At 32.8% G+C, this 13,851-nt stretch overlaps 1 protein-coding gene across 1 annotated transcript; it reads left to right on the top strand.

Moving 5' to 3' along the window:
* LOC131874836 (uncharacterized) lies at window positions 1-1,620 on the top strand. Its single transcript, XM_059218756.1, has 2 exons — window positions 1-673; window positions 1,067-1,620. The coding sequence occupies exons 1-2, from the start codon at window positions 1-3 to the stop codon at window positions 1,618-1,620; spliced, it is 1,227 nt and encodes a 408-aa protein (XP_059074739.1).
* The last annotated feature ends 12,231 nt before the right edge of the window (window positions 1,621-13,851 follow it).

The following is a 13,851-nucleotide window of genomic DNA, read 5'->3' as shown; positions in this document are numbered from 1 at the left end:
ATGGCGAACAGAGGATTCGAATTCCCCGTATCAGTCGCTGCGGCTGATACACCTACGCCTCTCCCCGGCGTCACTGCGACTTACGCCCCTGGTACCCCCTTCATCGCCACTGCGGGTTACGCGCCTACGCCTTTCTTTGGTGCCACTGCGTCTTACGCGCCTGCACCATCCTTCCCCCGCATTGCGAATTACGCGCCTACGCCTCTCTTCGGCGGCGCTACGGCTTACCCGTCTACGGCTCTCTTCGACGCCCCTGCGGTTTGTCCACCTACGCCATTCTTTGCAATCCCTTCGCAATCTTCTGCTCTGGATGTGGATCTGTCTTTCCGCACTCCGGGCATAGCATTTACTCCACCCACGCCTTCCAACACTCAGGTGGGAAATCCGCCCACTTCCTCAGCAACTCAATCCTCCTCTGTATCGCAACCATCAAATGCGTTTCGAACTGTTGCTTCGTCTTCATCAACCACCAGTGCACCTACAATTACAATTCCTTTATCTGGTGAAGGGACTGCACTAGCACAGACCACTACTTCTGCTGCTGTAACCGTACCAACATCTGGGATGTCATTTTCATCAGGACCAACTTCCACTACCAATTCCGCTGCATATCCCCGTTTTACCTTATCGTCTTCAGAGGCATCTGCAACAAGAACTGCATCTTCAGTAACTGGTAAGTCTCTCTTTCGTAGTTACTGCATTATGGTTTGCCATTTACTGTTTGATAATTAAATTTTCTAGGTTATGGTCAACCTTAAAGGTTTCTTAGTTTTCGGAATGTTGGCAGAGATTATAGGCTGCCTTGAAATGTTCTTTTCTTTTCCTTTCAAATATCTCAGGCAGGATTAGATCACATTTTTTAAGAATTCTAAATGTCACAACTGCTGAATTAACCTGATAGTCATTACACCACAGTCAGACCTGTTAATAATCACATAAATCAAATATGTTTTTGCGCGCGCTGAGTTTTCATAAACATAGATGAGTATGTGTTTAGAAAATAGTTAGAGCTTCTTGTGATTCGAGATACATGGAACTAACATTTTTTGGTTTTTGTGTTTCGCAGCTAACACTCGAGAGTGCGATAGGGCCATGGAAAAAATATATGCTGCTATGGTAGAGATGGATCAACTTTATGAGAGATTAGCAAGGGCAGAGTTTGTGAGAGGTGTGGCCCTAACTGAGAGAGACCAAGCTCAAGCAGAACGGAATAGTCTGCAGATCCAACCTGATCAGGCCCGAGAGAGGGAGAGACAAATGCAGATAGAGCTGCAACAACTATATGCTACGAATTATGCGCTCAAATTAGAGCGAGATCGTGTGCAACAACTATTTGCCGAGAAAAATGCACTCAAAGTAGAGCAACATCCTGTGCAACAACTATGTGCTAAGATAGATGCACTCAAAGTAGAGCAAAATCGTGTGCTAGGAGAGCTCGAGACAATTCATCAGATAGAGATGCAACAACTATGTGCTAAGATAGATGGACTCAAAGAAGAGCAAGATCGTATGCAGCAACTATGTGCTAAGATAGATGGACTCGAAACAGGCCAAGATCGTTTGCGAGGAGAGCTCGAGACACTTCGTCAGATGAGAGTATCAGATATACAAGTACCGTAGAGGATGGATGCATTGACAATGGAGAATGTTAGCTTGAGAGAGGCACAAGGGAGAGCAGAGGAGCATCCAGAGGGATTCGTTTTTTTATAGCCTCCAGCTCCTAGACCACCTTTAAATTTTGATCTCATATTTTGTCATAGTCGTAAGAGAATATGGATAACTGATTATTGCAAGGACATCTTTTATCAATAATTTGATTTCAGTTTGTGTTTATGTGATTATGTGTTTTTGGTATGATGATGATATAGAAATAAAATGATGTGATGTTATGACAATATTTTAGCTTATGTTTGTAATTCTTTAAGAAATAAAGATAAATAATAGATTCAAACTAGTCATGTGTAAATAATTGAATGAAATTTGGATAAGAATGGAACATAATAAAGGAGGAGATCTTGAAAATAAGGAATCCTTATCGAAGGGCACCTTTCGAGGATTGACATTTTCTTCTAGCTCAACATATTCTTTAATGCTCAGTATTGTTTCGGAGCAAAATTTTAGAAAAAGCTCCTCTACCATTTGATATTGAATAACACAATAAGTTTCTTTGTATTGGGATTTTTCTCTTTAAAGGGTTTTCTTTGCACAAATCACTAAGATGTGGTATGGTTTTTGTTTTTATTTTCTTGCAATTATTATTTTTTCACATACCTTTTGTCATAAATTAGTATATTGAGCATATTTTACACTTCTACTTCTTTTAATTTGATATAGAGCTTGATTGATAAGCTCAAATATTAGGTGTCAGGAACAATTTTTTCTTGTTCTAACTTTTATTTGGGTTGCAACTTATAATAAAAACATACAAATAGATAGGTTCATCGAAATAAAGGACACTATTGAAGACTTGTACCATGCTAAACAATTGGTTAACAATTAAGATTGGTGATGGTGTTTTTTTGGCTACAGATTTGGATATGTTCAATATGAATGTGACCACAATACATTGAATTAAAGTAAAAAAAATGGAGTATAAATATGCAATGAGACTACTACTACTTTTTCAGATCATGGGATCACTTGATGGAGTTATAGAGACCATTAGTTTGAAACAAAAATGACTAAAGTAGTGGTTAATAAATTGACTTTGAATGTACTAATGAGGCTTTAGTTAGTCATGGGAAATTGAAAAACAAAGGTGAAATACTAAAAAGGGAAAAATAAAGAAATGTATATATCTAATTTATATGAGAGATTTAAATCTCTTAAAAATTCTATGCCTAACTATTGGAATTACAATAAGACCAGCAACAGAGGGAAAAAGGAAAAAAGAAAAATGATGGAGATATCTTTTCAATGGCCTTAATGATTCATGTATTGAAAGATGAATGGTTGATAGAATTTGAGGCTTCTTTTGATATGATGTCTCATCAAGGGTGATTTTTAAAATTATGGTGAATATAATGGTAGAAGCTGTATCTCAATAATATTTTTTATTTGAGCATAGTGAGCAATAGAAAATTCTAATTTTGGTTCCATGATGGACAAGTGAAACATGCCAATGGTGTGATAGACATGCATGGTTTGACATAGAACCTATCATTAGTTATCAAATTCAATTATGTATGGATGCAGGTTGTTTTATCTAATGAAATTTGTAATATGGTGCAAAGAGATATAATGTTTTCTAAAGATGTTTGTGTGCACACTCAACTAGAAATTATACTCTAAAGTGTAATGATTATTTTGTTTGTACGGTTTTTAAAGTATGCACCTTGACTATCATAACAAATGAAAAGGATTTATGAAAGGGAGATATAATTTTTGTGAAAGGTCTTTGTGAGCTTACAATATCAACTTGAAAGTGTATTCTCTCAAATAGAAAGCTTATTTTGTTTGTATAGTTTATAAAGTATGGAGCTCCACTATCATAACCAATGACAGGGAAGATTGGTGTCTCTACTTTCAATGGTCATGATTTTTTAAGCACTTAAGTGGGCTCTAATTTTAAAGAGAAAAATATTTATAGAAGAATCCGTTTTTTATGGTACCAACAAATAACTCGTATAAATGAAGATTATCTAAGTATTTTAAAAGAACTTGAAAAAAATTAGTTAAGGGGATAAATGCAACTGTAATATAGAATTTTATTTATGTGAATATTACATATAAAATAAAACTATATTTAGCTTAAATATAGTTATTGTTGATAAAAAAATAGAATACAAACACCGGTCTAGAGAGATAAGGGTGTGATATGTTAACACGGTTCCTGAATATGTAACTAAGGAAAGAGATTATTCTTTGGGATATCATCTAGGGGCTGCATCCCTAATAGGATATATAAGTAAGTAGTTTATAATGAGTAAAAAAGATGATGAGGGGAATAGAAGAATAGTGAATAGAAGATAGAAAGTATAAATGAGATATAAGGAATGTACTCAATAGATTAAGATATTAATATAAGAGATAAAATTATCAAGCCTCATACTATGTATGGTGTTTTATTTTTGTTTTAATGACAAGAATAGATAGTTGGGACATAAAGTGGGAATAGACCACCTTAGCTACTTGCCTACTTTCTCTAATCACACTACCAACCACATTCAACCCCTATCAAATGGCTAGAACATAGGACACTAAGAATTAAAAACAAAAAATTAACTGCTTGTAGGAAAATTGAGAACAAACATATACTTCTAGATTAGGAATTCAATGTTGTCTACCCCTCCGAATGCTTATCTTTTTCAACCCCTATCAAACAAGTATAACATAGAGAAATAAAAATCCAAAATTCAACATCAGCTACCCTTGGGGAAATTGAGAACAAGCATCTACTTCCAATTATAAACTTGACACCATCTATCAGTAAGAATTTTTACCCTTTCCAATAGTTATACCACAGAGAAATAAAGCTCAAATTTCAAATCTAACCACCGATGGAGAGAACAAGAGTTTTCCAACCGATCCCAAATTCTGAATTCAATTCCATCTAACAATGAATTTTCCAAACGATCTATCATAAGATTGACCTATCGATAGATATGATTGAAGATTACTTCTTCAAAGGAATTAATTACCTGAATTTATTTGCCAACAAATGAATTGAGTTTCCAATTTTTAGTAGAGCCCGCCCTCAAGGCATTAATTATTATGGTTAAATACCTTTCTATTTTTGAAATATTTATGTTTAACTCTCTGCAAAGAAGTACCCCTTCCAGTACAGCTTTGAGTTCAGCTATGTTATTTGTGTCATCTTCTAGATGCTTTTCCAACTTAGCTAAAATTGAACCATCATAGGCATGAACTACACAACCATCTATAAAGGTTCCATGATTACCCTGAGAAATAATATCAAAATTCAATTTATCCCAACCTATCTTAGGAGTAGACCAAACATGATTTTCTCTTTTTATTTTACTTATTTGATCCCCATTGCCAACGCAAAGAGGAATCTTCAATCTAAACCATTTCATTCTAATAGAGCGATTCTAATTTGAAAATTAAACTTTCCTTTTCAAATGACCTCCAATTCTACTATTCATCACTTCAACATTAGCAACTTCCACCTTATTGATGAATGACTCCCAAATCATCTTCTTTCCTTGGAAATTTTTTCAATGTCTCTCTTTACATAGTTTCAATAGGATAATGGATGGGAAAATAATTATCAGACGTCCATATATACAATTCCTATTTAACTCTGACCAACTTTTAAAAAGGTTAAGGATGTCATTGGGAAGAGAAGTGATTCATCCTGGTTCGGAACACAACCATCTCTACTATTTTTGGGAAAAGAGACATCCTGAAATGATATGATTGAATTACTCATCATGGTGTTCACATAAAACACACATAGATGGACCTTCAAAGCCTATTCTCCTAAACCATTCAGTAGTTAAAATTCTCCCTTGAAGAGAAGCCCAAGAGAATATTGGTTCTTTTGATAAACATAATCTATTCTAGTATAATTGAATGGGGATAAATTTTAGGAAAACACATTTAGATGGACCTTCAAACGCTATTCTCCTAGACCATTTAGTACTTAAAATTCTCCCTAGAAGAGTAGCCAAAAAGGATGCCATGATTAAAACAAAAGTCTTGGAATTTCAGATTGACATACTCCTTGTCACTATCTGTGCATATCTTCCTAATAGAAAGACCATAATACTTCTCTACAAATTCTTTATACATCCTAATTAAATTAAAGACATCACTCTTTTACTTTAGAAATTATGCCCATGTACGCCTAGAGAATTCATCATTCGATGCAAGCATATATTTGGCCCCCCAAAAAAAAGGAGTGAGAAAGAACATGAAGTCACCATGAACTAGGTCCAATTTACTGTAGCATGGTGGTCTATACTCAAAGTAAAAGAATCCTTGAGATTCTTACCAAGCACACAACCTTGACAAACACCATCAGTGAAAGAAATCAGATCAATATCAAAAGATGTCCCTCTCCATTTTTTGGAGTTGAACTGTTTGAGAATGATTGGAAATGGTTTGCGTAAGTTTACATGTTTTGTAAAAGAGCCAATAAATTACACAATTCCCACATGTGATTGAGTTTGTGTAGAGATGGATTTTTCCATGGGCCTTCTAGTTGAAATCTCATTGAAAGTTGGCAAGAGACTCTAGTCGAAATTTGTAGATTATGAAAGGAATTATTTTAAATGTAGGAGGTGTTTTTTTACTTGACTCATCATAAATCATTATGTCAATAGTTAAAATTTTCTATTTAGGTGTCTCACAAGACTCCCATGTGGTGCATTGATGCCAAATCTAACAATTATCTAGTTTACCATAAGATGGTTTCAAGCTCTTCTAGCTCCCTTTGCCAACTTGTTCACTTGGAACTTCTATTTCTCTCCCCAAATAAAAAACATGTGCAAGGTGAAAGGGTTTTTACTTGAGATGCATGTTACACTGTTCTTATATAGATATCCAATCTTTTCTCAAGGAGAAGCAATCACATCCTACCAACATTTTTTGTTACTTGTTTAAGAGAATCACTACTTAATGGGACATTTAGGAAGGGTGATGATCATGTTGATTTAGTTTCTTTAGAGGATATGAGGAGAAATCCCCCCTAAATGACGAGGATCAAAATTAAGTCTTCTTGTCCCAATCCGAGCATACAAGGATATAGGTCAAGAGGAAAAGGTCTCCTTCAAGAATACACCAAATTCGACTAATGTCATCTTCCAAAATGGAAAAAAAAGGCTAAAGTTAAATTTTATCCATGAGGAGTTCTTCTTTTGTGCAGAAAAAATTGTTTCTAAAGTATTTCTACGATATGTAAGTTATATTTTTGATAGAACACCTTTGTGTTGCCTTTTTGCACCCCTTATGGCTAGGGCATACATTTTGTATTTCTTTAGAACTTTATATTATAGAAGCTACCTCTTTGATCTAGATTATGTATGGAAATTTTGTTTAAAAAAGTGTCTTTTGTAGTGAATGAAATTTGTACTCAATAGATTAAGATATTAATATAAGAGATAAAATTATCAAGCCTCATACTATGTATGGTGTTTTATTTTTGTTTTAATGACAAGAATAGATAGTTGGGACATAAAGTGGGAATAGACCACCTTAGCTACTTGCCTACTTTCTCTAATCACACTACCAACCACATTCAACCCCTATCAAATGGCTAGAACATAGGACACTAAGAATTAAAAACAAAAATTTAACTGCTTGTAGGAAAATTGAGAACAAACATATACTTCTAGATTAGGAATTCAATGTTGTCTACCCCTCCGAATGCTTATCTTTTTCAACCCCTATCAAACAAGTATAACATAGAGAAATAAAAATCCAAAATTCAACATCAGCTACCCTTGGGGAAATTGAGAACAAGCATCTACTTCCAATTATAAACTTGACACCATCTATCCGTAAGAATTTTTACCCTTTCTAATAGTTATACCATAGAGAAATAAAGCTGAAATTTCAAATCTAACCACCCATGGAGAGAACAAGAGTTTTCCAACCGATCCCAAATTCTGAATTCAATTCCATCTAACAATGAATTTTCCAAACGATCTATCATAAGATTGACCTATCGATAGATATGATTGAAGATTACTTCTTCAAAGGAATTAATTACCTGAATTTATTTGCCAACAAATGAATTGAGTTTCCAATTTTTAGTAGAGCCCGCCCTCAAGGCATTAATTATTATGGTTAAATACCTTTCTATTTTTGAAATATTTATGTTTAACTCTCTGCAAAGAAGTACCCCTTCCAGTACAGCTTTGAGTTCAGCTATGTTATTTGTGTCATCTTCTAGATGCTTTTCCAACTTAGCTAAAATTGAACCATCATAGGCATGAACTACACAACCATCTCTAAAGGTTCCATGATCACCTTGAGAAATAATATCAAAATTCAATTTATCCCAACCTATCTTAGGAGTAGACCAAACATGATTTTCTCTTTTTATTTTACTTATTTGATCCCCATTGCCAACGCAAAGAGGAATCTTCAATCTAAACCATTTCATTCTAATAGAGCGATTCTAATTTGAAAATTAAACTTTCCTTTTCAAATGACCTCCAATTCTACTATTCATCACTTCAACATTAGCAACTTCCACCTTATTGATGAATGACTCCCAAATCATCTTCTTTCCTTGGAAATTTTTTCAATGTCTCTCTTTACATAGTTTCAATAGGATAATGGATGGGAAAATAATTATCAGACGTCCATATATACAATTCCTATTTAACTCTGACCAACTTTTAAAAAGGTTAAGGATGTCATTGGGAAGAGAAGTGATTCATCCTGGTTCGGAACACAACCATCTCTACTATTTTTGGGAAAAGAGACATCCTGAAATGATATGATTGAATTACTCATCATGGTGTTCACATAAAACACACATAGATGGACCTTCAAAGCCTATTCTCCTAAACCATTCAGCAGTTAAAATTCTCCCTTGAAGAGAAGCCCAAGAGAATGTTGGTTCTTTTGATAAACATAATCTATTCTAGTATAATTGAATGGGGATAAATTTTAGGAAAACACATTTAGATGGACCTTCAAATGCTATTCTCCTAGACCATTTAGTAGTTAAAATTCTCCCTAGAAGAGTAGCCAAAAAGGATGCCATGATTAAAACAAAAGTCTTGGAATTTCATATTGACATACTCCTTGTCACTATCTGTGCATATCTTCCTAATAGAAAGACCATAATACTTCTCTACAAATTCTTTATACATCCTAATTAAATTAAGGACATCACTCTTTTACTTTAGAAATTATGCCCATGTACGCCTAGAGAATTCATCATTCGATGCAAGCATATATTTGGCCCCCCCAAAAAAAGGAGTGAGAAAGAACATGAAGTCAACATGAACTAGGTCCAATTTACTGTAGCATGGTGGTCTATACTCAAAGTAAAAGAATCCTTGAGATTCTTACCAAGCACACAACCTTGACAAACACCATCAGTGAAAGAAATCAGATCAATATCAAAAGATGTCCCTCTCCATTTTTTGGAGTTGAACTGTTTGAGAATGATTGGAAATGGTTTGCGTAAGTTTACATGTTTTGTAAAAGAACCAATAAATTACACAATTCCCACATGTGATTGAGTTTGTGTAGAGATGGATTTTTCCATGGGCCTTCTAGTTGAAATCTCATTGAAAGTTGGCAAGAGACTCTAGTCGAAATTTGTAGATTATGAAAGGAATTATTTTAAATGTAGGAGGTGTTTTTTTACTTGACTCATCATACATCATTATGTCAATAGTTAAAATTTTCTATTTAGGTGTCTCACAAGACTCCCATGTGGTGCATTGATGCCAAATCTAACAATTATCTAGTTTACCCTAAGATGGTTTCAAGCTCTTCTAGCTCCCTTTGCCAACTTGTTCACTTGGAACTTCTATTTCTCTCCCCAAATAAACAACATGTGCAAGGTGAAAGGGTTTTTACTTTAGATGCATGTTACACTGTTCTTATATAGATATCCAATCTTTTCTCAAGGAGAAGCAATCACATCCTACCAACATTTTTTGTTACTTGTTTAAAAGAATCACTACTTAATGGGACATTTAGGAAGGGTGATGATCATGTTGATTTAGTTTCTTTAGAGGATATGAGGAGAAATCCCCCTTAAATGACGAGGATCCAAATTAAGTCTTCTCGTCCCAATCCGAGCATACACGGATATAGGTCAAGAGGAAAAGGTCTCCTTCAAGAATACACCAAATTCGACCAATGTCATCTTCCAAAATGGAAAAAAAAGGCCAAAGTTAAATTTTATCCATGAGGAGTTCTTCTTTTGTGCAGAAAAAATTGTTTCTAAAATATTTCTACGATATGTAAGTTATATTTTTGATAGAACACCTTTGTGTTGCCTTTTTGCACCCCTTATGGCTAGGGCATACATTTTATATTTCTTTAGAACTTTATATTATAGAAGCTACCTCTTTGATCTAGATTATGTATGGAAATTTTGTTTAAAAAAGTGTCTTTTGTAGTGAATGAAATTTGTGTCAAATTGTTTTGGCCAATCAAAGAGCCATAAAATATTTTTCACAATTTTATAACTTAAGAAATATGAATTTAGACTATAGAAATAATAAGAAATATATAACTATTTTAATTTTTTTCATTGTCTATTCATAATATTCTAAATAAAGTGATAAAATATCGGCTTCGACCTATTACCCAGCAAAAAAGAAATGTAAATAAAGTGATTCTTTTATATAATATAAAATTTCAACAAATTTTATTTCTGAAAACATAATAAAATTTATTAGCTATTTTATAGGGATTTGGTTCAGACTACGCAAATAAATAATTAAACTATTTCATCAGTCGTTATAAATTTTTTTTTTTTATTAAATTAAGATTATGCTTTTAAGAAAAATGTATATTTTTAGTATAATGTTTATATTATATTATAAATAGCATCAAAAGTAAGGGCAATGAATAAAATTGCGTAGAAAACTTTATCCAAGATTAAATTTTTTAGAAGGTAAGAAATTAAATACATATCTCAAGAAAAGAAATAAAAACTAAGCATAGCCAAATATTTTCCTATTTATGCTAACAATAAATGAGCTACTAAGGAATAATTTATATATAAAATCAAATATTAAAAATTATGAAAATTAAATTACACTAGAATACAAACACCGGTCTAGAAGCGATTCATCCTAGTTTGGAACACAACCATCTCTACTATTTTTGGGAAAAGAGACATCCTAAATGGATATGATTGAATTACTCATCATGGTGTTCACAGAAAACACATATAGATGGACCTTCAAAGCCTATTCTGCTAAACCATTCAGTAGTTAAAATTCTCCCTTGAAGAGAAGCCCAAGAGAATGTTGCTTCTTTTGGTAAACATAATCTATTCTAGTATAATTGAATGGGGATCAATTTTAACAAAACACATTTAGAAGGACCTTCAAATGCTATTCTCCTAAACCATTTAGCAGAGTAAATTCTCCCTAGAAGAGTAGCCAAAAAGGATGCCATGATGAAAACAATGTCTTGGAATTTCAGATTGACATACTCCTTTTCACTATTTGTGCATATCTGTCTAATAGAAAGACCATGATAATTCTCTACAAATTCTTTATACATCCTAATTAAATTAAAGATGTCACTCTTTTACTTTAGAAATTACGCCCATGTATGCTAAGAGAATTCATCCTTCGATGTGAGCATACATTAGGGGCCCCCAAAAAATGTAGTGAGAACGAACATGAAGTCACTAAGAACTAGGTCCAATTTACTGTAGCATGGTGGGCTCTACTCAAATTAAAAGAATCCTTGAGATTCTTACCGAGCACACAACCTTGACAAACACCACCAGTGAACGAAATCAGATCAATATCAAAAGATCTCCCTCTCCATTTTTTGGAGTTGAACTGTTTGAGAATGAGTGCAAATGGTTTGGCTAAGTTTACATGTTTATTAAAAGAACCAATAAATTATACAATTACCACATGTGCTCGAGTTTGTGTAGAGATGGATTTGTTCATGGGGCTCCTAGTTGATATCTCATTGAAAGTTGGCAAGAGAGTCTAGTCAAAATATGTAGCTTATGAAAGTAATTATTTTAAATGTAGGAGGTGTTTTTTTACTTGACTCATGATACATCATTATGTAAATAGTTAAAGTTTTTTATTTAGGTGTCTCACAATTCTCCCATGTGGTGCATTGAAGCCAAATCTAACCATTATCTAGTTTACCCTAAGATGGTTTCAAGCTCTTCTAGCTCCCTTTTCCAACTTGTTCACCTGGATCTTCTATTTCTCTCCCCAAATAAACAACATGTGCAAGGTGCAAGGGTTTTTACTTGAGATGCATATTACATTGTTCTTATATAGAGATCCAATCTTTTCTCAAGGATAAGCAATCACATCCTACCAACATTTTTTGTTGCTTGTTTAAAAGAATCACTAGTTAATGGGACATTTAGAAAGGGTGATGATCATGTTGATTTAGTTTGTTTAAAGGATATGAGGAGAAATTCCCACTAAATGAGGTGGATCAAAATTTAGTTTTCTCCTCCCAATCCGAGCATACATGGATATAGGTCAAGAGGAAAAGGTCTCCTTCAGGAATAGACCAAATTCTACTAATGTCATCTTTCAAAAAAGAAAAGAAAAGGCTAAAGTTAAATTTTATCCATGAGGAGTTCTTCTTTTGTGCACAAAAAATTGTTTCTAAATATTTTTTATGATATGTAAGTTATATTTTTTATAGCACATCTTTGTGTTGCCTTGTTGCACCCCTTATGTGTAGGGCATACATTTTATATTTATTTAGATCTTTATATTATAGAAGCTACCTCATTGATCTAGATTATGTATGGAAATTTTGTATAAAAAAGTGACTGTTGCAGTTAATGAAATTTGTGTCAAATTGTTTTGGCCAATCAAATAGCTATAAAATATTTTTCACAATTTTATAACTTGAGAAATGTGAATTTATACTATAGAAATAATAACAAATATATGTATATTTTAATTTTTTTCATTATCTATTCATAATATTATATATAAAGTGATAAAATATCGGCTTCGGCCTATTACCCAGCCAAAAAAAATGTAAATAAAGTGACTCTTTTATATAACATAAAATTTCTACAAATTTTATTTCTGAAAACATAATAAAATTTATTAGCTATTTTATAGGGATTTGATTCACACTACGCAAAGAAATAAGTAAACTATTTCATCTTAAATTTCATCTATTATACTATATTCTATATTATGATTTAGTTGTCAGTTGACTAATAGTTATATGTAAGGGTAACTATTACAAATATTTTTATTAAAAATTATAAACATTGAAGTACACTTTTATTTATTCATAAGAGTAAATATTCTATTGGCTAATGACACCTCATCCATTTCTTTTTGAAATCAAAAAATCCCATGAACATTAAATTTCATCTATTATACTATACTCTATATTATGTTTTAGCTCTCTACAATATATGAACCACAATTAAGATTATATCAAGTGATGCAAAATTGGGGACAAGATGATTCAACTAGTATGCAAGAATTTCGTCAAAATCCAAGTTTAGTATCTTTCTCAATAAATGAAATACCAAATGCTTTGTTTTGCCTCCATGCTCTCATACAAAACCAAGAGAACATAATAAAACTACTTTGCAGATTAAAAAACAAACTCACATTTTATATATTTTATAAAAGAAACCCTACTCTATATCTTGTCAATTATAAGACTTGAGACTAAGCCAGTTCAAACGTCATTAAAGAACTAATTGCCTTCCCCCAAAGTATCATTCTACAAGCCATAGATACGATAACAATGAGAAATACTTAATTTTAATAAACAATAACCACACTAAATAACCTAAATAATTATTAATACTATATTATTAAAATTAGAATTATAATTAATATTTCATAATTAAATATCATTTTCTTCAAATAAAATAGTTATAATTTATAAGACACAAATATAATTAAAATAATATAATTTTCAACTAACAATACTGCAAAATTATAATAAATAATTAGCACAAATATACACTAGCCCTACGTTCTTAAAGATTTTTTTAAAATAAAATAATAAATCCTCTATTACTATATGGTCGGCCAATCCTACCCAACCCAACTGGTGTCCTATGATATCATATAAAGCCCAGTGGAGAATGCTTTAACAAACCAAACCAGGTAACACGCTTACAGGAGCAACAGATTGTTTATTTTACAAAACCCTAGGGTCCAAGGATTCAGTTTTCAATTTTAATCCTTTTTCGGCATTACTTGAACTTTAGCC

This window comes from Cryptomeria japonica, chromosome 4 (assembly GCF_030272615.1).
Source record: "Cryptomeria japonica chromosome 4, Sugi_1.0, whole genome shotgun sequence".
NCBI classification, from domain to species: domain Eukaryota; kingdom Viridiplantae; phylum Streptophyta; class Pinopsida; order Cupressales; family Cupressaceae; genus Cryptomeria; species Cryptomeria japonica.
The sequence above is the reverse complement of the archived record's forward strand: the minus strand, read 5'-3'. Positions and strand labels throughout refer to the sequence as shown.